The sequence below is a fragment of the Gymnodraco acuticeps genome, unplaced genomic scaffold, assembly GCF_902827175.1.
Source record: "Gymnodraco acuticeps unplaced genomic scaffold, fGymAcu1.1, whole genome shotgun sequence".
In the NCBI taxonomy this organism is placed as follows: Eukaryota; Metazoa; Chordata; class Actinopteri; order Perciformes; family Bathydraconidae; genus Gymnodraco; species Gymnodraco acuticeps.
In genome coordinates, this window is record NW_022991435.1 from 149,750 (window position 1) to 175,494 (window position 25,745).

Below are 25,745 nucleotides of genomic sequence, written 5' to 3' on the forward strand. Positions count from 1 at the left end.
GACAAAACCACAGCACCGCGCAGCACTGAAAACTTGTAGTCCACGCCCACCCGCAAGGTGGGCCCCACCCTCGGGCCCAGGAACGTGCACAGGTAGGGGCTAATGTTGCCCGGGCAACGGCCCGTTTGGCCTTTTTGGCTGACCTGCCCCTCTGGAGAGAGCGAGAGTTTGTTTTTATTTTTTCTGTTGTGGCCGAATCAATATGATAAGCCCACAATGAGTATTGTAGCGTCTCGCTGCGGGAAACACACTTTGTCAGCGCTGTCATCTGCCGGTGCGTTAAGAACACCTCAGTGTCGGATTTTGGAAACTTGATTTTGAGTTGTCTCATGGCGCAGTTAGGGTATAAGGGACAAACCAGGGGACTTAACTTCCTCTTGATACCGTCGGTTATTTACAAAAAAACACCTAAATATAGCCTACAATGTAAAAAAAGATCGTAATTTTACAGGAAATAACTGTACATTTTTATAGTAATTATCATGTTTTTTTAAATAACTTGCAAAATCCTGTAAAATGACAGATATTAACTATAAATTAACAACCCAAAACATTATTTTAAGTATTTTGACAATAACAACAAATAACGTTTATTGAATTTTTTTTTACAGTAGATTTACTATATAATATTAACAGTATTTTTGCACTTTCAGAAAATACATGCAGATGTACGTAAAATAAAAAGTATTATCTGTAATTAAATATGTAACTCGTAATATAAAAGTGTATTACTATTATAAGACATTAAGATATTTCTTTGTAATTTGAAGGTAAACAAAACTGTAAAAAAAGTCAACTAAAAAAAATGTAAAATGTAAGTAAAACATTTTAATATAAATAATTGTCTCTATATTCGATTGAATCCACCACAAACACAAAATATCCAATGTTGAAACAAAAGTAAATAAATGTTTTCATGAAATTCCTACCTTACTATATTGTCAAAATCTACAGTCTGAGTCAATATAATTTATCATGTACTAAATAATGTTAATATTTACATGAATTATGTGACCATCTGTTTCCTGTAGTTATTGAATTGCTCTTTTTACTGCACTGTTAGTGTACAGCTTATTATTATGCTGCTGTGTTTATTGTATTTGTGTAACTCTGGCACAACCATTTATTTCGGGATGAATTAAGTCCTATACCTTATCTCATCATTTAAACAATTTTTTATTTGTATTTAAAAAATAAAAATCAGAGAAAGTGGAGAAATCTCTGCAGGGACAAAAACAAGCATTGACTGTCTGTTACCTTTGACCCCCCCTCAGACCTTCTCAGTTTGTAATGTTAAATTGACTTTAATTGTCAAGCTGTAGTGCTGCACCCATATATTTCTATGGTGTAAGCTAAATTACATTACTTTTTTTTTTTAGCACAAGGAAAACAAACAAGACAGGACAGAGTTCAATCCACATTTGTGGTATTTATTCTGTCAAATTCAAACCATGTGAAGTCAAGGCATATATATATATGAACAACATTCAGGAACACTTCACTGGACTCAAATGTAATTTGTGGAATTGAATAAGAAAGTGGAAAACTAAACTAAAGATAAAACCATCATCCAACAGACAAACTGTCCTGTACTTTTATATAATGTGCTGAACGTGCCATGTCAGCAAAAAAACGAAAAAAAAGATTTTCAAAAAAACAACATCATCCAGATTGTAGTTCACATCATTGTGATGACTTTTTATTCGGTCCACTCAAAATGAGCTATTTTGGTGATCAGACTCAGCACCCTTGGATTGACTGCATGCTGGCGCCCCTTTTCCTTTCTCTTCACTTTGGTCCCCTTGTCAGAATTGATTTTGAAGATGCATCTGTTGGAAAAAGAATGTTCAAGTATGAGATTTAAAGTGATAACCTGTTCTGGTATTAAAACTCCTGTAAAAAAAAAGTAAACAATTTGAGTTGCAAAAACAAATCTCAGATCGTAAAGGATGTTAAAGAGCAACTTGCAGGTTAGACACACCAGTGAATAAATGTGTAGGAAAATTATGTATTGTATACACTAGATTTTCCCAAAAATATACATAAATATACACTACAGTGACATCTGGCGTTGTTTTTGTAAAACATTTTTACTTCCGCATAAAAAAAGCCTCCCCACGTGACTCCCGCGTGTGACGTAACATGATGGAGAGCGGCCGGTCTAACCTATGAATAAACATGGATCACAATGCTAGTTTTGACACAGAAGAGGTTGAAAATAAATATTCGAATGCATATTACGGACCAAAACCATATAATTATGAGCCTGCTAGGCGTCCAAGAGACCAGGAGCAGCCAAGGATTAGAAGGAATAACGGCCATCGGAGAGAAATGGAGCTGTGGTGTGAGGAGAACCAGTGGAGAGCTGGGCAGCTGTCAGTGACCACCGTTAGCTACAGTTAATGTTAGCTAACGTCAGTCGCGTCGCTAAAACATCCAGGTATGAGAAAATAGCTATAATGCTAAGTAGCCTTGAAGTTATACCACTGTGGTTTTACAACGATCAGGCGGAGAAAGGTTGTGGAGCCTCCGTTGATATGCCGTTGTAAATGGCTTGATGGAAAGCAGGTGTGTAGTAGGGGAGGGTGCACAGCTGATTGCAGCAGGTGAGTGGAGGTTGAGCCGGGAGCCAGGAGTGACAGCCACCACGCCCACACACACAACACAGACAGGGGGAAACAAACAAACACAAAGGAGACGGCTGGAGCAGTACAGTCACCACAGCGTTACCTAATGCAACTCCACACTATGTCTTACGGTGCTGTGTACCGTAGGGGGGAGAGAGAGGAGCGAATGGGGGGAGAGAGATGTAATACGGTTTCCTGATAAACGTTTTGTTTGACAGGCCTCAGCTGTGGAGAGTATGTGCTGCAGGGAGGTGGATGCACCTCGCACAACACACCCAGGAACGAAAGCTAGCTGCGGTCCTTTTCCTGTTAGGGAAACTGTGGACTCGATGTCCTGACAGGCTGGAGTTTGTGCAACCTGCACAAACACCAGCTCACCATGATTACAAATGGTGAAATACAATGTAAAATTACCAGCTCACTAAATCACAACCGCTCAAACCAACTACAAACTACTGGCAGGAATTCAGAGGGAAAGGAGCCGTTTTGAGCTCTGCTACTAAAAACAGCTTTTTTTTTACGTCAAATGCGTCATTACGTCACATGGGGGAGCAACTTTCTCGGACTCCTTCTCTGCCCAATCCGCGATATAATTTTCAGGCAAGGTTAAGCATAAATGTAGTAAAAAAAATAACCTGCAAGTTGCTCTTTAAGATGTCAAGGTTAGGGTTAGGGTTAGGGTCACTGTTAACACAATGGAAATAAATGATTTTGTAACGAAACGAATACATTTAACTATTTTAAAGCTTCTATTTGATTACTTGGATTATATTTGAAAATTCTCAATTCAGTTTGAAATGACATGTTTTATGTCATTTCAGAGTCAAGAAGTCTGAGGAAGTAAAGACAAAGACCATGTGGTTTCAAGAAATTCTAGACAACATAGGCTAAAGAATTGTCTTTACATTACACTCCTGCACCTCCACCTCTGCAATCTGTGCATTGCTTCTTACAATTCACATCCTCACATACAAATGATCTATGTGAATCATCTACCTGTGAAACACGTCTGTTATGAGAACGATATACATGAGATTTTAAGGCAGTGTACTTCATGAATTTTTGTTTGCAGTCTATGAAGCAACATGGGTAGTACGTGTTTGCTTCATGTCTATGCAAAATCTAATGATCTACATAGCTCTTAACAGTTTTCAGAGTGATACCACATGAGCGGCAATCAAAGTTTGACGTAACATGTTCCATTGTAGCCCACTGCTGGAACACTCAGCTATTCTACCTGCTTCACGGAGGCCCGCTGTGGCAATCAGCTTTTAATATCTGCATGCACCTGTAACAAGAAAAAAAAAGCATTCAATGTTTCAGAAAAAGAGTCTGCAAAACAAGAGGTTCCAAATCATCATGTGAAATACAAAACAAAACTAATAAGTTGTTAAAAATGTACATTAATTATTGACAGAAACTCTATATTTAATTAAATTCTTAAACTAATTACACTCCATTTAATACAGAGGCTGAGGAGTTTATTTTCATATCTTAAGCTGATATTGACTCATATGCAGGGGTTACATTGGGATTTGATATGTGGGGGGGCTCTGTGTAGAGGTTTGGGATCTCATGATTTGACCTTAAGGGCTATGCTGTATATGAGGCCCAAAGCAACTGCTCCGTTATCTGTATCAAATGCACACATTGATGCCACTAAATGACAAAATAAAAATAGAAAGTACTATAGATAAATTGGAATTAATTTACATCTTGAATTATTTATGTATACACAAAAATGTTTACAAATATCCAACCTTCACATTTATATTTTAAATCAAAATTGCTCTGCACACTTGCTAAAGAACATTTGTGTGGAAATCTCAGTACATTTGTAGGGCTGCGAGATTATGGCCAATATGCTGTACATTTTACTGTAAACGATTGAATCATCACCTGCCCCTGATCGGAGCAGACACACTTTCACTAAGCTGAAAAACGGTATCCGGTCACAGAGATCTGTAAAGTAAAGTTTTAACATATAGTTTTGTTTAACTTTGCGAGGGTGATGACGTCAGAGCATCGTCCTATGTAACCCCTGCTCATATGCTTAATAGAACCACGGGGGGGGGGGGGAGAAACACTTCTAGTTTTGCATGCTAAATCTGATGATCAACACAGCTCTTAAGACTTTTCAGAGTCATTCCCTTCCAACGATTTGAATGGTTGGAAGGAAAGCTCGCTGGCCCTTCCCTTCCGACCAATCAAATCATCGAAAGGGAAGGCCTGACGTGCAGTGCGTGAGTGACGCTGCGTCTCACATACACAACTGCCGTAGTGACAAGAGGCAGATATGAAATCTCCCTTCTACACAATATAATATTTGCAAGTATAGAGTAGTGGCTGGTGTTTTTAGTCAGAAACAGGTCAACTGTAGTGTACACTTACTACTAATAAATAACTTTCGTGCTGAGTTACTTATTTGCACTGTAAGAGACTATATTAACGCAGCCTCTTTCAGTCTTCTCACTCGCACTTAATTTCCCGCCACGTCTGGCCGAACAATGAAACCTAGCCAAAGTAGCTAGATTACATTTAGATTAGCCTGCTAATGCTATCAATATAATGCCGATTGAAGAATTACGGTCACAGAAAAGAGTGTAATCTACATTAAATTAAAAATAAATATAATAAAAAAAGAAGAAGAACGGCCTAAAGGAAAAATAATTGTCATCCAGGCAGCTAAATTCAAACAATAGTTAGCTGTTCAACTCGGCAAAAAATATTTATTTAAGTTAAAACATATTTATTTAGACCCCTAGCTTGCTCACATTATGACAGTATATCTGCTCACTTTGTTAAAAACGTTTTGTTTGTGTATAACTTACCTGTATTAACTTAGTGTTAGTGTTAGACTCTCCTCCGCTGACACGTCCAGTCTCCACAGCAGCCAGAGGTGAAATGGCAGTTGGGATATTTGATGGACAGATGAAAAATGATACATTTGAAATAACTCAACGTGATTGGGCATTTTAAGTGAAGTGCGCCGGACTCAGAGGAAAATATTCGATGTGGCCAAACGGCGGTACTACACTTCTGTTAGGTTGCTGGGAAAGAGAGAGTGTGTGTGTGTGTGTGTGTGTGTGTGTGTGTGTGTGTGTGTGTGTGTGTGTGTGTGTGTGTGTGTGTGTGTGTGTGTGTGTGTGTGTGTGTGTGTGTGTGTGTGTGTGTGTGTGTGTGTGTGTGTGTGTGTGTGTGTGTGTGTGTGTGTGTGTGTATGTGTGTGTATGTGTGTGTGTGTGTGTGTGTGTGTGTGTGTGTGTGATATATTATCATAAAGGGACTGTATCTGACAGATAATGCATCGGGGACTTGTTATGCAAGAGACACACACACACACACACACACACACACACACACACATCTTACACCATGTTTTCTTATGATTTATCGTCCAGATGTTCTCAGTTTCTGACAGTCAGTGGTGTAGTGGGGATTTTTTTACTGGGGGGACGCTATTTTAATTAGGTCATCCCAAACAATGCCACACAAGTGCGCACGCGAGCAGTGCACTCACAAAACGGGCAGACATGCAGGTCCACAGAAACTACCGGTATGCTTAGTCCTACTTTAGTTACTGTACTTCAAAAAGCAGACGGCGCTGCGCTCAACACACACATAGACTCAAAACCATGGGCAAACTGGCACATAAGTTACAACAATTTATAGGCCTAAATTGCACATGCTACAACTAAGCAGACAGCGCTGCTTCTCTCTATCTCCACTTTCAAAAAATCTATTTAAAACTCATAACAAACAAACAAAATTCCCAAAGTTGTCCTGAAATTAACTTATTAAATAAACGAAACGAAAAATATAGCCTGCTAATACCAACATTGAATCTGGATTTGAAATTATTCTGATTAGGCCTAGCCTACATTGCAAATAAGCAGACAGCGCTGCTTCACACACACACACACACACACACACACACACACACACACACACACACACACACACACACACACACACACACACACACACACACACACATACACACACACCTTGTGTTTTGAAGACTGATAAATCCGAAATGGATGAACAGCAGCCCAGTTTCCCAGCTTTGCAGTCTATCCACGGGTAGCCTCTTGTTTCCTCTGCCACATCTCCTCCGTCCATACCTCTGGGAAAGGTGAACTTGAGCTAGCCAGGGGAACGTTGCTAGCGCAGCTAACGTGCACGTTAGCTAGCATTATTCACGTCTTTATGCGGCTCTTCTGATGATGTAGTAGTAGCTTTACTTGTAGCTTCGGTGCTGCTAGCCTCTTTCTTCTTGTGAATTATATTCTTTTTAGAAAAGAAGTCAAGTAAAAAACGTTTTCCTTCCATTATAGAGCTTTTTCGTTAGCGTTCTTGAGGGAAAGAGCTGCCGCAAAATCGGCGGGCGGTGAGCTGGCCGTGGGTGTGTCACTGACATACCCCCAGCTCGCTGTGGGGTCACGAGCGTGATGACGAATCATCATTTTTGAAGGAAATTGTTTTTATTTTTTATTATAGGCCATTACTGTGAAATGTATTATGTTTTTGTCATTATTACAACAAATACACACTTGCAACTGATAAGACTGGCAATGATTTTATATTTATTAGACTATTGAAAAAAAGATCATGAGTACGGCGTACCCCCGCGTCCAACGCCCACTACACCACTGCTGACAGTGATGATGTCAGAGATCACATGACGTGTTTTTCTTCTCTTTCAGCAGGTACCGTGAGTCACTCTGATAATGAGACAGTTATTAGAGATCATTCGGTTCATTAATGTAATAAAAAAGGCCATGATGACGGACTGTGGTCATTGATTATAAACAGCATTAATCACTCTTAATGGAAGCAGGAAGAGACACAAAGAACAACACACAAACACACACATCTTAAGGCCCCTACACACCGACCTGACACCAAAGAACACGTCCCGACGGAACACGACTGCTGTGTCGCCTCACGTCTCCTGCGTCTTGGCCAACAGTCGCACTGCAAAGACTTCAGCCGACGGCCAAGTAGCACGTACGTCATTGGGTCCCGCCGAAGTACTGTTCCAATGTCCAGGATACTTGGAATTATACCGAGCCCGGCGTACTTCGTAGGGAGAAATTTCGAGGCTGCATATGTGTAGACTCCGCATCTTAAAATCCCCACAATGCTTTACGCACGGACCAATTTCCCCAAATCTGTGGTGGAAATTGTAAGGCGGGGCCTCTCATATGAAGCACACTTGCACACTTTCTCGCCTGTTCCACTCTTCGTTTCCGAATGCCAGGAAGTATTCTTGCCTCGCTTCTGAAGCAAGTGACTCGGAAGACATGTGCTACCAAGCAAGCGTACTCGACATTGAGAAACACCCTCTGGCTCAGGCCTTTCACTCCTCCAGTACCGGTGTTGTGTCAAATTATGCACCCCCGTTGTGAAATGAACCCCCTGGCCTGCTGTAAAAAGCCCCCAGGAAGTGTGCCGGACTCAGAGGAAAATATTTGATGTGGCCAAACGGCGGTACTACACTTCTGTTAGGTTGCTGGGCCCGGAAACACTTTTTCCTATTGACTTACATGGGGAAAGAGTGGTCTGTAAATCGTTGGATAATTTTTTTTAAACTAAATAAACTACCCAGTATGAACGTTTGTATAGCCCTTGTTAAAAACATTCGGACATCAAGTTGTAAAATGTGCTAATAACGTTATTCTGAGAGTTATTTCCCTCGGCATTATGAACGCCCGGCACGTTCATGTTATGTGTTCAGTACTACATGCGTTTATCTATGATCTTTACCCATGGATGCACAATAAGAATGGACCCCTTACGGCCATCCCACGGAGCTGTAATAATGGATATATTGCACATGTTTGCTGTAATTCATAATTTGTAAAATATTATACTACATGGGCTGTATGATTAAATCTTGTACCGTAAATGTTGTATTAAATAAAGTCAATATTACCGACGTAGATTAACGTCCCTGTTCTTATTGCACTAAGAAGCTTATTGCACTGTATATCTCCACAATGATCAATAACAGCGAACGGATGGTCAAAGTGGTACAAATAAATAGAATCACACGAAGCCTGGTTAGTGTTGCCTGACTTTATAAAGTGTGTTTTTTTTTACAAGTGTGTGGTTGCCTTCTAGTCACTTTGCTCAGCGCTACTGCTTGTTACAACTTGTATTTGCCGTACTCGCCATAAACTGTGTGTGTTTGTGTCATAAGGGGGGGGGGGAACACATCTAGTGTGTGTGTTTATGTGTATGTGTGTGTATGTGTGTGTGTTTTATCTGATCCGGATGGTTACTAATTCCTTTTCTTTATGGCGGTCATTTTTGACCGGGAACACGGTGTTACAAAGTTGACTAAATCATCCAAAATTCAATGAAAGTGGTGATCAGCGATTTCATATGTTCGATTTTCATATGTCTACTGTCTACTTATGATTGATGAAAGTTGTAAATCGGTCAGATTTGACCCGAACACAACAGGGACCACCAAGGACCACTTAACCAATAAAAAGACACTCGAGGACCACCTAACTCCACAAATATAAAAAAACACATAGTTTTTCTAGAACAGATTATAAAACCAGTGGTCCACGGACCACACTTTGAGAAGCACTGAACTGGGGGTATGGGGGTTGATATTGCATTTTTCTGGACTGTGCATGGTGAATTCATTACATGTATTGCAATTGAATGAGACATTCTTCAGGTAGTCCTTGTTTGAAATACATTTTATTTGTAAACAAGGACACACACACACACACACACACACACACACACACACACACACACACACACACACACACACACACACACACACACACACACACACACACACACACACACACACACACACACACACACACACACACACACACACACACACACACTAGGGTGGCCATTTCCATAACACCAAAAAGGAGGACACTTTGGGATTATCTTTTAGTTTTTATCCTGGCTTCACAGAATCCTTCACACTCAAAACACAATGAGACTAGTGTACTAACCACAAGTTGAATGTCTATTTTCGATACTTTTGCCCTTTCCTGGCTGCTTCAAGAGTTTTTTGTTTGTAAGGAGTCTCTGGTACATGTCTGTGCACTCAAATGTGAAGTTGACACAAATTTGCAGCTCTGCCTTGACACTGTCCACATCCAGACGATTTCTCTCATTTCTCCATGCTGAGGTCATCATTGAGAACACACGTTCTGTATGGGCATTGCTACATGGGAGGAGAAGATATAGGCGCTGACCTTCCTCAGATTCACAAGTGGGACTTCTGCTTTGGAAAACAGTTTGAGATACCGCTCCTCACTGTGGCATCCTTCCATTGCTGAAGAGCTGAGAATAGCTTCCACCATGCCATATTCCTCATAGAGTCCATCCATGTCAATGTCTTTCAGGCTGCAGGCTTGGACTGCATCACTGTATTCTCCATAGGACACAGCAGTTGTGAGGCCAAGCTTTGACACTTTACTATGAAAGCTGTTCTCAGAGAAGTCATACCTTTCACTCACGTATTTCTTGGCTCTTTCATAGAAAACAAGAAAATCAGCCTCACATTTCTTTGCGAGATCAGGGGTTAGCTGCTTGAGTTTGTTGTTCACAGCAAAGCCAAAAAATGTGTCCTTTAACCTTCTCTCAAGTTTCCCTTTCAGTTCAGTCATTACCTTAAACACAGAGGTTATGCTGAATGATTTGGCCTCAAGTGCTTCAATGCAGTCTGAAAACACTTTCAGAATGTGACTGAGGAAGAGAAAATACATCTCAGATACTTCGTTACCATCCTCTCCAAAGCATTTCCACAACATCTTGGAGCATTCCTCCTCACCTAGACTCTGAAAGTAGCTGGTCAGGGGTCTCCAACACTTCAGAATTCTGTCAATAGATGGCAGCAGAGACAACCATCTCGTGACAACGTGCCGCAGCAGATTGCATTCCTCCACTTCCACAAACGCGCAGAATTCCTTCAACTGCGCCGTTCTGCTAGCTGAGATGCTAAAATGGCTATACACCTTAAGCACAACATTTTCAATGTCAATATCCAAGTTGCTTGCTGCATATCTTGTTGCATTGTGCAGAATATGGGCTAAACAGTTTGCAGCGAGCACGTCTTTTTGAGCCAGTTTCAGTTTCTGATAAACACTGTTGTGTTTTCCATAGTTAACGCTGGCGTTGTCTGCTGCATATGCTGACATTTTTTTCACATCTAGTCCAGACATCTTCAGTTTAGATAGCAGCTGATTTGTTATAGCTTCTGACTTGTCGTTGCTATCACTGTAAAAATCCAACAGTGCATGTTTCACGCCCTCCTCAAAGTGAAAATATCTCAGTACAATGGGGAAACACTTGATCGTACCTTTGTTTGATGCATCACTTGCCACTGAATAATGCAGTTCATTTTCTTTTATATAATCCACATGCGTCTGGACAGAGTAGGGTGCTAGGACATTTTCGCACAAAGCTTTGGCCTTTGTTTTTCCACAGGTCATCCCTTTTGCTATTGATGAGTCGTTGTAGATTGTGCGATCAACTTTTATTCCACAGTCTACACTCCTGTATGACTGGTGATGCTTGACGGCATGATAAACTTTACAAAGTTCTGCAGCAGAGATTTTGTCATCTTGAGGCGATGAAGCTTCACGGAAAAACGATAAAAGTGAAGAGGCACCTGCGCTTTGATCGTTGCTTTTGTGCTTATCTGTGTTAGCATGTCTGTCGACAGCACCTTTTCCTTTGCTGCTTACGTCCACATCGCAACGACACAACGTGCAAAAAGCATGGAAGTCGTCCTTTCGGCTTTTTGTGAGGAATCCATGCTCTTTCGACCATTCAGGATTAAATGAAGTCTTTCGTTTCGCATTTCTGCGGTTTAACCCTACCGCTAACTAGGTGGAGTTGGCTCATGAGCTAGTCGGCTAGCGCTAACGTCACTCTCTGCCACAGTGCCCTGCGGTGAACGTGACGTCAAGAAGCACATGCTAATTGTTTACGTTTATGAACCAATGAAATACAAGATATTTATTTGACATCGCATTCAGCCAATAATTTGTAATACCACAAGTCTTACGGGGGTATATACTTACACATAACTTATTATTTGTATTTCTTTGTATAATTGTCTATTTTTTTTAATAACCTAAAAGTATAAAATAGGGATGACCTCAAAAGGAGGACAAATGAGCGTCCGGCTCAAGGCTGCGCCGGCAGACGGACACAGACATTGAAAACCGGACTGTCCGACCTAAAACCGGACGTATGGCCACCCTAACACACACACACACACACACACACACACACACACACACACACACACACACACACACACACACACACACACACACACACACACACACACACACACACACACACACACACACACACACATATATATGATTTATTTCAGTTACTTTCATTTATTAAATGACTTAATTCTGCGCATTATGTGAGTATGTGAGATATTTTTACTTTTGACAGAAACAAATTGAAATTGGCTACTTCACATGTTGCTTTTAATGTGATTGGTTAATATAAACGTCATCGAAGAAACCTGCCAATGAGAACTGTCCGCGCCTGTCGTTCAAATTTGAAACACCCACGTCAGTTTGTGCTGGTCGGTTTGCCAACCGCCAAAAAACACCAAAGAAGAAGAAGTTTGAGCGGGTCTCCATCAGGTCTCCATGCGCAGCTGCTCACTCTGTCTGCTCCAGGAGTTTTTGGATTGATATTTTATTTCTACCGTTTAATATGATTAGCGGGACGTCAACAGAGAATGGAAGACTTAAGATCAGGTGAGTCCTGCAACTGTAATGGAGTTTAACATGTATTTAGATAATCCTTAGTTTGTGAAAGTTTACTTTTTTATTTACGGTTATGTTTCTTCTTCTAGTTCAGTGAGTTTTCAGTGATAAGACATATACTTTAAGGGAATATGTGGAATCTCAGCTTTCATATGATACGTTTGTGCAGATAGCATGAAGTAGAAAAGATCGCTTTAGCCAGTTCTGTGCTAAAGCTAAAGTTAGCCCCGTTAGCTGTTTTCGCTAAGTGCTGTTGCTTGGTGTTAGACTTGTGGTTCGTTTAGGTAAAAATGGTTAATATATCGTCAGTTAGCTGAGTTTCTTCCCATAAGTTTCTTCCCGTGAGTAAGCATCATTAATAGGTTGTTAAATGTTAAGAAGCCCCGAGATGCTGTTTCTTGCAAGATGTTGCGACCGGTGGGACAATCGGGCTTTACAGGTTAACAGGTGGCTGCTAACGTTAGTTTACAGCTTATTGCAGTGCTGCCCCCACCCTCTCGTCTCCAACACGGGAGAATTACACATAAACATGCAGCGGTGTGTCACAGTGTTGTCGCCAAGTTTAATGTAAAGTTTCACACCTTTCTTACAGCGGAATCCAGTTTGTTAATGTTCAGTAGCCAACAGCTAGTATAGCATAAACTGCTAACTTGCTAGTTAGCTCTGTTCTATATATTACAAGCTAACATGACTAGCTAATGTAACAGTGTATGAACTAAAATAGTTGTTGTATTACTACATCATACATGCTTGGTCCAAATCTCTGCTAAAATAATTATTTTTAACACAATTATTATTAAAGTATTGTAGCGATCCTGATAGGCTACTCAGGGTGTCACTTAGGCATCCCCCGTCTCTCTGCCAATCATAGAGCTGCACCGTGATGGTGGCTGAGGTGTGGGCCTGTGGTTGGTGGAGCGGACGGGGGAGGGCGGGAGTTGTGACGTAGACAGTGCTATATATATGGGTATGGTAGAAGTTAGTGTTAGTTAGAGATGGCAAATCCGGATCATTTTATGGACTCGGAGTCTTCTGAGTCAATCATTGAAGAGATCCGGATCATACGAGTCATTTGAGTCATATGAGTCAGCATGACCAAGACCGTAGAAATCCTACCGGTGAAACCGAAAAGTTGTTGCATTTAACCAGCATATTAAACTAACGTTACATTAACCTCCGCTACACAGTGTCTTTTGCTTTAATAAAACATGTGTGTGTGTGTGCATTTTAAAAAATAAGTGTTTTGCATTATATGTATATAGTTATTTTAATATGTTCCTGTACTTAAGCTAATTTTGCACAATTGTGTTTTCATTTAATAATAATAATAATAATAATAATAATTGTATAATTACATTTTATATATTCTAACTGTTTTGCAATTTTCTATCATTTGTTTCTTTTTGTGTGCCATGTTCAAAATAAACGAGTTTCCAAGTAAGATCCTTATTGGAAATGCAGATATTATTACAGGAGACTGTTGCACAACATGACCATTTTGTTAGAAGTCTACACTGAAACTTAATTTAGAGCCGGAAAAAATCGCGGGATCCGTGAATCCAGGTCAATGATCGAGAGAGACCAGTAGCCTACGAGGACTCAGAGCCGTAACATATAGCAGGCAGCAGATCCAGAGATCCAGCAGACTCGTCCCCATGCACGAATCTACAGCAGACTCAGCCCCTCCTCCGGCTCGCACGGCTCCCGCGAGTCCCACGGCTCCCGCGAGTCCCACGGCTCCCTCGACGAGTCGCAGCAGACTCAGAGATTTGCGGACTCACGGCTCACTCACGGCTCACTCACGGCTCCCGCGAGTCCAACGACTCACGGCTCACGGGACTCTCGCGGGAGCCGGAGGAGGGGCTGAATTTGCTGTTGATTCGTGCATGGCGACGAGTCTGCTGGATCTCTGGATACAACAACGTTGTAATGTGATTGTACACGTTATAAAGAGAGTAAAGAGTGACGCAATTTATAGTTTTAATTGTTACGTCACATCAGGTGTAGGACTCAAAGGACTCGGGTTAATCGAGAGGGAGACTCGTCACGACCGGCTCATTACTAGGATCCGGGTTAATGATCCGGATGAATCATGACTCGCCCATCTCTAGTGTTAGTGTGAGTGGAGTGTGCAGTAGAACCCACGAAGTGTACTTGACCTGTTATCATCTGTCTTCAAATACTAGTTATTAAAGCCTAATAACTACAAGCCTGTCTCCGACTAGGGGTGCAACAACTAATCGACTTAATCGATTAAAATCGATTACCAAATTAGTTGCCAACTAATTCAGTCGTCGATTCGTTGGTGACGTCATCACATGTGTTTTACGCGCCGTTAAGCTCCAACGTTATTGGTCTTTTTATCGGTACTGGAGACATTTAAAAAATATATGTCATGTATTATTGCTACAAAAACATTATATCGCAGTCTTAGTGTCACCAACTCGTTTCTAATATGCAAAAAGACAAACAAATGCATCTATGATGTATTTTCGATCAGACGAGATCTCTCTCCCCCGTCTGTGTGCGAGGGGGCGGGGCAGTTTACACACACGCAGCTGCTACATGCAGCAACACACTGCGGAGATGGCGGAGAGAACGCGCTCCGAGGTGTGGTTAAACTTTACCCGTCTCGATGTGGAGAACAGGCATGAAAATCACTCACCTTTCGGCGAAATTCGCCGTTTTGAATCCAAAATAGGTCGTTTGTGTGATTCATGTAGATCTGCAATAAAAATATTTTTGGGGTATGGGGGGGTCTGGGACCCGGAGTAATCTGCGGCCGCGAGCTGTTATGTGCCGTCATGACACGCATGGTGTTCTTTTTTTATATATTATAATGCAGCTCGAGCTGTGTGCTCGAGTCTTCCTGCCTGTCTGCTCTGCCGCTCCGCGATGATGGTCTAGCTTCAGCAGCCACATTACCTACGGGTGCGTTCGTTAATATTAACTGTGCGGTCCGGAGTCACTGTGGTACAGACTGGACCGCTGGTGAACAGCTGTTAGAACGGGTGTTCAGAGCAGAGCTCCCTGTCGGAGCGCAGAGCGTGATGTGCACTGAAAAGTTTTTCTGTCGCAATATTATCGTTGAGCTAGCTAGCTAGCATACATTGTCACTATCTGCTAACGTTAGCTTTAGCCTTCGTTTTCTAATATTTTTTTTTTCTCCATAGGCTATAAACGGAGGTGGTATAAGTATAGATCTTGTACTTGAGTAAAAGTAGAAGCACTCAGATCTCAGTGCATGACATTAAGGATTTTGGGAGATGGCCCTGTGGGCCATCTAAGCTAATTTACAGATGGCCCTGTGGGCCATCTAAGCTAATTTACAGATGGCCCTGAGCTCAATAGAGATTGCCCTGAAAAATGCGCGCGGACGAAATGGCACGAAGGGTTTGGGGGGCCTCCGTCCCCCTAGAAAATGTAGATTTTTGCAGGTCTTAGATGCTGTCTGGTGCATTCTCTAGACTGAATTATAAGATGAACCACCACAATATTGTATTGTACAATTTCAATTTTATTCTTCATTTCACTTGTTTGTTTGTTCTTGTTTGTGTTTGCTCGCTTGCATGCCCTGCATAGCTATAAGAAACACTTAAGTTGTTGGTCAAGACACTTTCCATCTGATGAAGGCAAATGCCTTCCCAGATGTAAAAAAGTAGAAAACATTACATTCAGTTATTAATGCCAAAACAAACATTATTTACACTAGTATGGCCCCTGTTAAAAATGTTTGTAATGTTATCTACTGTAAGTTGGTCGAACGAATGCCTCCTCATCCGGAAGCTGACCGAGCAGACCCGAGCAGCAGTCGAGAGGAGCCGAGCGCATCCGCGAAGCACACAAAATGGCGACGTCATAGTTCCCATTAGCCGGCAAATCTAAATGTCCGGTCAAAATAATTTCCCTTTAGCGCAATACCGCTTCAGTTGCGCCACTTATGTGACAGACAAAAGAGTATGTGACAGACGAGAATAGTCAATTCTAATGTCTAACACGTAATGTGGAGAAAGAGATGTCCTGTGTGGGTTGATTGTGCGTTGATCTGTTGGTAATGCCTCGGGGTTCCGGTGGGCATGTAAACAAATACATAATGCTGCGCTATACTTTGTGGCCTCACCCAGTTGCATAGCGACACTTATTGTGTAGGTGTCTTTTAATAAACAGGTAGTCATATCATTAGCTAGAACTAGCTGAATCTGATCGATATGGACATAAACGCGAGTGAAGTCTAATCTGACGGGAGAGAGAGATCAGCTGAGCAGGCTGACGAGTGGACACGCAGCTCTGCATGATCACATGCAGCGGTGAGCGGACAAAACACACACACTTCAGGTTAGAATATCACACGTAGCTATTTTAATTACCTCTCAAACTACCTAAACTAGTTATAGATATGTTTAGTTTTACTGTCGGGTCACTCATTACTGGATCCGCAAGCTGCATGATACTGGCACAATAGATTGCCGATCGGGCAACCAGCAGGTGAGGCTTCATTGCCCGAGCTAAATACTAGATGGCCCCGGGCCATCGGGCAGTCCTTAATGTCGAGCCCTGGATCTTGTACTTGATTAAAAGCAGAAATACTCAGATCTTGTACTTGAGTAAAAGTAGAAGTACTCAGATCTTGTACTTGATTAAAAGTAGAAGTACTCAGATCTTGTACTTGATTAAAAGCAGAAATACTCAGATCTTGTACTTGAGTAAAAGTAGAAGTACTCAGGTCTTGTACTTGAGTAAAAGTAGAAGTACCAGAGTGTAGGAATACTCTGTTAGTGAAAGTACTGCATTCAAAATGTTCCTCAAGTAAAAGTAGAAAAGTATTCTCATCAAAATATAGTGAAAGTAGCGACAGTAAAAGTAGTCGTTGTGCAGATTGGTCCATTTCAGAATAATATATATGATGTGTTTTATAATGATTGATCATGAAAGTGTTCTCAAAGCTGGTAAAGGTGCAGCTAGTTTGAATGACTTTGTATACTGCAGGGTAGCTTGTGGATTTACTCCAGGTGGAACTAAAGTCTAATTCAACACTTGATTAGATTTCACATCATTCATCCACATCTGTAAAGTAACTGAAGATATTAATACATGTAGTGGAGTCAAAGTACACCATTTACCTCTGAACTGTAGAGGAGAAGAAGAACAAAGTAGCAAAACATTGAAATACTTAAATAAAGTACAAGTATCTCAAAATTGTACCCAAGTAGGCTATAGTACTTGAGTTTATGAATTTAGTTACTTTACACCAGATGCCATAAAGATAGAAAGACTAAGCCTTGCACAGAGGCATGACAATACATTTTCAAAATGCTCAACAGTGCTGCCAAAATTATAAACTGACTGCTACACAATTAAAATAAATGCTTTTATATATTTCTATTAGATGTGACTCTTTAGCGTTTCTATTATTATTAACACTGCTGCTTTAGTTGTTTTGACTGCTAAAATCCTCTGTTATTCCTCATTTTAAAGCCGATATTCCGTGGGGTCGGGGGGCTCGGGTCCTTGTCACCTTTTCCATACCTGATGAGTTTGCATCCCTGATAATACTTAGTAAGGAGGCCATAATATTTTTGACTCATGGCTGAAGTTAAGTTTCTCCAGCTCTCCCCAGGTTGGCAAAAAAAATGCATCTCAAAATGCATCAGATTGATGCTTTAAAATATGGAATATTCAAAATGTTCTTCCGGGGGAGCATGCCCCCGGACCCCCCTAGAGGGATAATATCCTTCTCACCTTTTTCACCCCTGACCCGTTTTCATGCCTGGGAGAATGCTCGTTACCAAAAGTGCAATAAGAGTTTAGCATGTAAGGGCGGTAACACGAGCAATTTCTCTAAACATTTATCAAAAGTGCACCACATCCAGACGGAGAAATGCACCGGGTTCGACTGTCTTTCTAGCAGCTCTGTAGCTCCATCCACGAGTAATGTTTCCACGTCAGGTGTTATGTATGCTAGCAGCAACACACGGAGTTAACTACATTATTCAAACATGGGTTAACCTGTTAAACCCCGAGCCTGTTTTTCAGGTTTCAGGCTCGAAAATGACATTCCCAGAACAAATGACCATATCTTCCCTTCTAAAAGGGTTAAATTAATAATCTTTTTTCTCAAAGTAATGATAAACCTGTGAGTTGGATGTAGAAAAGTCAGATTCTATATAGATGTTTTTTATTTTAAAGAAAATTCAGATTGAACATGGTAAAAAACTGTAAATTAAAGTGTCCGTCCAAAAAATATTTTGTACTTATAGTGAAAACTAACCTTGGATGATGGGTTAGTAGACTAAAAGCTTTAGGAATCCAAAGTACAACATATAATAAGTACCCTGTATCAAGATTGATGCAAAACAAGTGATATTTGACCTTTTTAGACAGATTTAGCAAAAAAAACCCTCTTCTGGGGCCATTTGGGTGGATTTTCCATATCTCTGGCCCCCCTTGCTCGATTTTGACATGTGACATCTCTTTCTGACAGTCAGAGCCAATGGAATCGAGGGGAGCTCCCACATAGTCCTTATTTGGTCATGTGTATGTGTGAGACTGCTGCATCGCCGAGACCGGAAGCAGCAGCTAGCTGTGGTGGCTACCATTAGCAGCTAGCATTTACTCTCCGATTTTTACATACAAATGGAATTATGGATTATAAATTCAATCAGTTTTTTATACATGGACGTTAAGAACCTATGGATTAACCGATTCAGCCGCGTTTTTTTCTCATTTTAATGCCATTGAACACGTACTTTGATCAGATTGACAGCTACTTGTGAGACGATCTCCCTAGAAGCTTCGTAAAGGTACGTGTTGTGATGACTGTATTTGCTTCCCCTGTCGCGAGTCCGAATCACTCAGTGATGATACTATATACCTACATAATCTATGGAGTCTCAGCTCTAATCGAATATATTGTAAGTGCAGCTATGATAAGTAGGGGTGTAACGGTACACGTACCCGTACCGAAATTATTCGGTATGGGCCCTTCGGTTCGGTACACATGTGTACCGAAGTGTACCGAACGAATATAACGTTAAACGTTAAAAAAAATTGAGAACGTGAATAACTTCTTGGAAGTAATCTCAGGTGCTGCGTCGCAGCATTCAGAGTGATTTGCTCACATTGGGTTCAACGCGTCATAGAGCGAGCAAGTCATTTCATTGGAAGAGAGGCATTCTATGAGAGCTGGTCAGAGGGATGCGTTCAAATGTAGTCAGTAATTTGAGGAACTGTCGAAAATTAATGGCGAACGCAAATAAAGTTGAGCTCGAAAATCCTCCAGCATCATTGAAGTCTCCGGTTTGGGAACATTTTGGTTTCGCAGTTACGAACAAGGATGACGGACAAAGACAGGTGGACCGAACCAAAGCTGTTTGTCGGCATTGTTCAACTAAAATTGGTTACGTGGCTGGCAATACATCAAACTTGCACACTCTTGAAAAGGCATCACCCGAACGTGAATATCACCGGTACCAAAAGAAAATGACTGAAGTGCAAACCCAACTCCCGCTAGCATGTAAGCCTCCACCACTCGCAGAGAGTTCAGACCGAGCCAAAGCTATTACAAACGCCAAATATCCTTATGTTGCCATGTTAGCAAAGCGCTACCTGGCTGTATCTGCTACCTCTGTCCCTAGAGAGGGTGTTCTCCACAGCAGGACACATTGTTAGTGCCAGCAGATCTGCTACCTCTGTCCCTAGAGAGGGTGTTCTCCACAGCAGGAGACATTGTTAGTGCCAGCAGATCTGCCCTTTCGGCAAGCAATAGGCGCATTCACACCGCGGTACTTTTCCCACAAAGGTTCATGCGATCTTAGTTCATGAGAACCTTTTTACCCGGCTCTTTTGTGAGAAAAGAGCTATATTTCTGATTGGCTGGGCGGATTACAAACCACGCCCCGCAAAACTCCCAAAAAGTTTTGTGAAGCCGCCATTTTATTATCCTCGCATTAGCATTATTAGCATTAGCATTAGCCCAGCGCAGAAACGCAGAGAGACTAACTTATGGCAACACAAAATAAAACATGGGAGCGGTGGAGATGAGGAGGTGTCGGCGTTCTGGCGATTTACTCGGAAGGCTTCAGTAGAAGCTGCTGGGACTCCCAGCAGCTTCTACTGAAGCCAGTCCCCAACTCCGGGGACTTCCGGCCGGGGACTTTGGGCGGCAGTATACGCCGTGAAGTGGTTTGCGGCCTGCCAGTAAACCCAAAGCAGAAGAAGAAGAAGTGACGTCAGCGGCTTAATTTGCCTAATCCACCCCCAGGGATTTATTCCGGTGTGTGAACGCGATCTGTATTTAGTTCATGAGAACTAAAGAGTTCACATGAACTAAGTTCTCATGAACCTTTGTGGGAAAAGTACTGCGGTGGACAAGTTCATCTTTCTTTAAAAAAAACATGAAAATACAATGACAAGCAAGTCATAATGTCAAACTGGCTGCTTAGGTGCTAGTACAGTACAGTTCAAATACAGATTATTTCAGTTCATCGAAATGCTGCAGCTTAATGTTTATTTTATTATATTTTGTATTTATTTGAGTGAATACATTATCCACAGTTTAATAATAATTAAAAAAAATATATATATGTTTTGTTTTGTGAAAAAAAATTCTGCTGTACCGAAAACGTACCGAACCGAACCGTGACTAAAAAACCGAGGTACGTACCGAACCGAAATGTTTGTGAACCGTTACACCCCTAATGATAAGTAATAAGGGTACTTTTATCTTGAGTTCTGTGCCAATGTCCGTTAGCATTTTTCGTAATTTAGACTTGTGTTTTGTTTTGGTAAACATGGTTTGTATCGGCAGTTAGCTGAGATTATTTCCGTTAATCTGGTATAACACATTAATAGGTTCTTAAATATTAAGATCCCCTGAGACACAGTATCGTGAAAAAAAGACCCAGGGTCCCCGCCGGCGGGGACCTTCGGGCTTAACAGGTTAATGATTAGAGGAAACTGAGTTATTTATTTTGTTAAAGTTTCAGCTATTCGGTTTACAGTTCTGTCATCAGATTATTTAATACGATTTGTTAAAACATTGTTGTTTCTTTTGATGTGAAATATTATTTATTTAATTTAAATTAAAAGCTATGTTAATTTTGTTCAAAATGTGTTTAGTTAATTTAATAATATGTATTTTTGAATCAAGTATTTATCTTTATTGTCTTCATTGTTAGTTTCCACATGCCTAAAACAACCTCAAGCTAAATCTAAAAGTTGATGGCTAAATAAGAGCGTTTGAGAAATTGTGCAAGGCATACAGTAATAGTCCGAATAGTCGATTAATCGTTTCATTAATCGATAGATTAATCGATTATCAAATTAGTCGTTTGTTGCAGCCCTATCTCCGACTCATCTTGGGAATGTTACATTGGTGTCAGAAGTGAACTTTTCGAACAAGGGACGTCTATCCGGACGAGAGTCGTAACTGCGTCACGGAGCTAGCCGGTAAGCTAGCGGGGATGGATAAGTTCAGCAAGATGGGAGTGAAGCAGGAACACAGTAGTGATGAAGAGGAAGATGGAGCATGCGGGTGGTCGAAGGACATGAGAGAGGAGTTCATGAGTGCACGGGAGGTGAGAGAGCGCCTGAGAGAGTCGGCGGTGAGGATGGCTAGAGACGCGGGAATGTCTCCGTCTTCTGCGGCAGTTCGCGCCATTTCCAAGCTGGAGGTAAACAACAATGGCGGCGCCCATCAACCCGCCGCAGCCGCCGCCGGGTCAGTGAAAACACCCAAATTCTCGGGTAAGGCAGACTGGGAGGCTTTCCATGCCCAATTTGAACTGCTTGCTCATGCCGGGGGGTGGTCAGTAGAGACTAAAGCACTACAGCTAGCTTTGTGCCTCACAGAAGAGGCTCTTTCATGTCTGCTACTACTTAGCCCTGTGGACCGACTCAACTATGAAGCGTTAGCGGGGGCTTTGAAGAGGCGGTTTGGACAGTGTTTCCCGCCAGAGCTGCTCCGGAACGAGTTGAGTAACCGCTGTAGAGAGTTTGGAGAGACGCTGCGTGCACTGGCTAACAACGTGGAGAGCCTGACGCGGCGGTCGTATGCACACATGCCACCCGGAGTACAGAGTGAGCTGGCACGTGATCAGTTCATCAGGGCCCTCCGGCCTGCGGACTTGAGGGTCGAGGTACAGCTGCAGCATCCACAGTCCTTACAGGCGGCCTTGGAGATGGCTGTGGAGAGGGAGAACGTGTGGAGTGGAGCTGCTAGGAGCGGAGGAGGAGAAGCCTGCATGGGTTACCGAGCTGACAGAGATGATAAGGGCTGTTTCTCTGCAGCCAACACACAGACCAGACACCAGAGTCTGCTGGGAGTGTGGTCAGCCAGGACATTTTGCCAGAGACTGCACCAAGGCTCGGCGAACACCAGGGAAACGACGGGGGGCCTGCATAGAGGAGGATATGTGGAACCAAGCCCGAAGACTCCCCAAACAAACCACAGCTTTATTGCCACCGACTCAGACATCCGCGGAGGGAGCCCGACAGCACAGCAGGGGGAGCCAGACTCTACGCCCTCCTGAAAAAGATGACAACACCGGAGTGGAGCCTGTCGTCGCGGTGGGCCGTGCTGGTGGGGACTCCTGCTATGTTCCTGTCGAGGTGGAGGGGGTGCCCTGCGATGCACTGGTGGACACAGGCTCTACAGCAGGGGTGGGGAACCTTTTTCCTCTCAAGGGCCATTTCAATTTTTACAATATCCTCAGAGGGCCGTACAAATTATTGACCTCTGCTTAAAAAAACTAAAATCACAGCCCATTCATTTCATTCTGTACAAAGAAAAAGCAACCTCTTAACCCAGATATCTCTCCATGACTCGTGCATGCATGCACGACGTGCACGGTGTGGCGTGACCACCAAAACAGAAAGATATTGACACAAGATGTGTGCAAATGTATTTAGTTTCCTATCCATGTGAACATGATTTAAGTGTGGGGGGGGGGGAATTAACCTCCTCTAGGGGGGTCCGGGGGGCATGCTCCCTAGGGAAGATTTTTTTTTAAAATGTTGAAGTTAAAAGCAACAATCTGGTGCACTTTGAGAGCAACACTAGGAGATCTATGGATACATCTCTCAACACCCAGATGAAACAGAACTGTAAGCAGATTAATTTTTCTTTATGGATATTTTACAAATCACTTTCAAACTGTATTCTTCTTTATTAATAACAACTTGTTTTACTGTCATATAGTATTTTATACCTGTTTACTTTATTCTCTTATTTTTTATATAACTATAATGCTGCTCATATAAAGATGTGCCTTTACCTCACTGGTTGTAGAAAAAGCTTTTTATATTCGATAGCATAGCTAGCTAACCAGATGCTAATAACAACAAAGTTATTGACTGTATGATCAGTATGACAGATGAACAGATCGCCACTGGGCTTACAACTAAAGACACAGTCACGCAAAAACTGCGGCATGTGTACAGCTCCTTATGGGTACTGCAGTTTCTGAAGTGCCAGAGCAGCGTTCTGGTGCTCTCCGGCAGAACTGCACCCCTGTCAGTCGAGACCATAGATAGACTGTATCAGCGCCGGACTGTATAAAGAAGGTCGAAGACATATACCACGTGATGATTTATATATACAGTCTATGGTGATGGCTCGTGTTGTGTTCAAGGACCCTGACCTTGGCCAGGAAAAACAGGAACTCGCTTGTTTAATTTGTTTGCGGTCTAGATTTCTTAAATGTTGTTATTTTTTGCGTGTGTTTATAAATTACCTCGAGGGCCGTACACAATTGTCTCGCGGGCCGTCTACGGCCCGGAGGCCGGAGGTTCCCCACCCCTGCTCTACAGTAACCCTGGTGAGAGCAGAGGTGTTGCCCAGTGGGACTATGTTCGAGCCGACAGCGGTGCGTCTGCGCACAGTCACCGGAGAGTTGGCGGCTATGAAAGGAAGAGGAGTGCTGTGTGTGTCGGTGGGGGGAGTGGAAGTGCGGCACCCCGTGTGGATAGCGGATGTACAGGACCCGTGTATTCTGGGTTTGGACTTTCTGAAGGCGACGGGCTGCCTCCTGGATCTTCAAGCCGGCACAGTTTGTTTCGGGGGGGGGGGGGGCCTGTAATTACTATGACCCGTGTCCACAACCCTGCTGAGCCTGCGGGGAGACCCCCGACACCCACCGTGAGTACCCTAGACACGGAAGCAAACCCTCCCTCCCTTCCTGTACCCACGGTGACGCCCACTCAGGACAATTCCCCACCTGTCACCCCCGGGCTGCGCCACCCGAGCACAGCCCCCCCCCAAGTACCCCAGACGGAGGTAGAAGAGGCTCGGTCTGCAGTATTGGAGGTGTGGAGGAAGAACTGTGGCGGCCTGAATCCCGAGCAGCAGGAGCAATTGGGGCAGCTCCTGCTAGAGTTCCAGAGCAGTTTCGCCATGAAGGAGGAGGAGGTGGGCCGAACGCATCTGGTGGAACACGAGATCGATACAGGGGACTCGCGGCCCATTAGGTGTCGCCCGCGGCGACTCCCCCTGGCTCGTCAGCAGGCTTGCGACGAGGCAGTGCAGAGCATGCTGCAGGCAGACATCATCGAGCCCTCAGACAGCCCGTGGGCAGGACCGGTAGTCATGGTCCCGAAGAAGACAGGGGGCTGGCGGCTGTGCTCAGACTACAGACCGGTGAACGGGGTCACCAAGAAGGATTCATACCCCCTTCCCCGCATCAATGAGTCCCTGGACCTGGTCACAGGGTCGTCGTGGTTCTCTTCCTTGGACCTCCGCAGCGGGTATTACCAAGTCCCTCTTGCCCCGGAGGCCAGACCAAAAACGGCTTTCTGCACCGGCCGAGGACTATGGCAGTTCAAGGTCCTCAGTTTTGGGCTGTGTAATGCCCCGGCCACCTTCGTGCGGTTGATGGACAGGGTGCTGTCTGGGATTCCCCGCCAACAGTGTTTGGTTTACCTGGACGACATCCTGGTGCATGGCAGCTCGTTTGAGGCGGCCCTAGGATCGCTAAAAGTGGTGCTGGAGAGGATCAGAGCCGCTGGGTTGAAGCTACATCCAGATAAGTGCCATTTCCTACAGAGAGAGGTCACCTTCCTGGGCCACAAAGTGGGGGGGAGGGCATCGGCACCCTGCACGAGAAAGTGCAGGCGGTCACAGGCTGGCCAAATCCTCGCAACCAGAAACAGCTGAAGAGTTTCCTGGGCCTGGCCTCGTACTACAGGAAGTTTGTACGGGGTTTTGCCTGCATTGCCGCACCCCTGTTCCAGCTGCTGCAGAAGGACGGGGAGTTCCTGTGGTCTGAACAATGTCAAGCAGCGTTTGACGGCCTTCGGCGTGCCCTGAGCGAAGCCCCGGTTCTCGTCCCAGCCA

General features: G+C 43.1%; 1 protein-coding gene across 1 annotated transcript; it reads left to right on the plus strand.

The window, feature by feature from the left end:
* The first annotated feature begins 14,555 nt into the window (after nucleotides 1-14,555).
* Nucleotides 14,556-22,944, plus strand: LOC117532726. The gene is made up of 2 exons (XM_034196181.1): nucleotides 14,556-14,627; nucleotides 21,765-22,944. The coding sequence occupies exon 2, from the start codon at nucleotides 21,877-21,879 to the stop codon at nucleotides 22,942-22,944; it is 1,068 nt and encodes a 355-aa protein (XP_034052072.1). The 5' UTR covers nucleotides 14,556-14,627; nucleotides 21,765-21,876.
* The last annotated feature ends 2,801 nt before the right edge of the window (nucleotides 22,945-25,745 follow it).

Bases quoted from the DNA above. Each gene is read 5' to 3' on its own strand.
- LOC117532726 (XM_034196181.1), top strand. From the start codon at position 21,877: ATGGATAAGTTCAGCAAGATGGGAGTGAAGCAGGAACACAGTAGTGAT.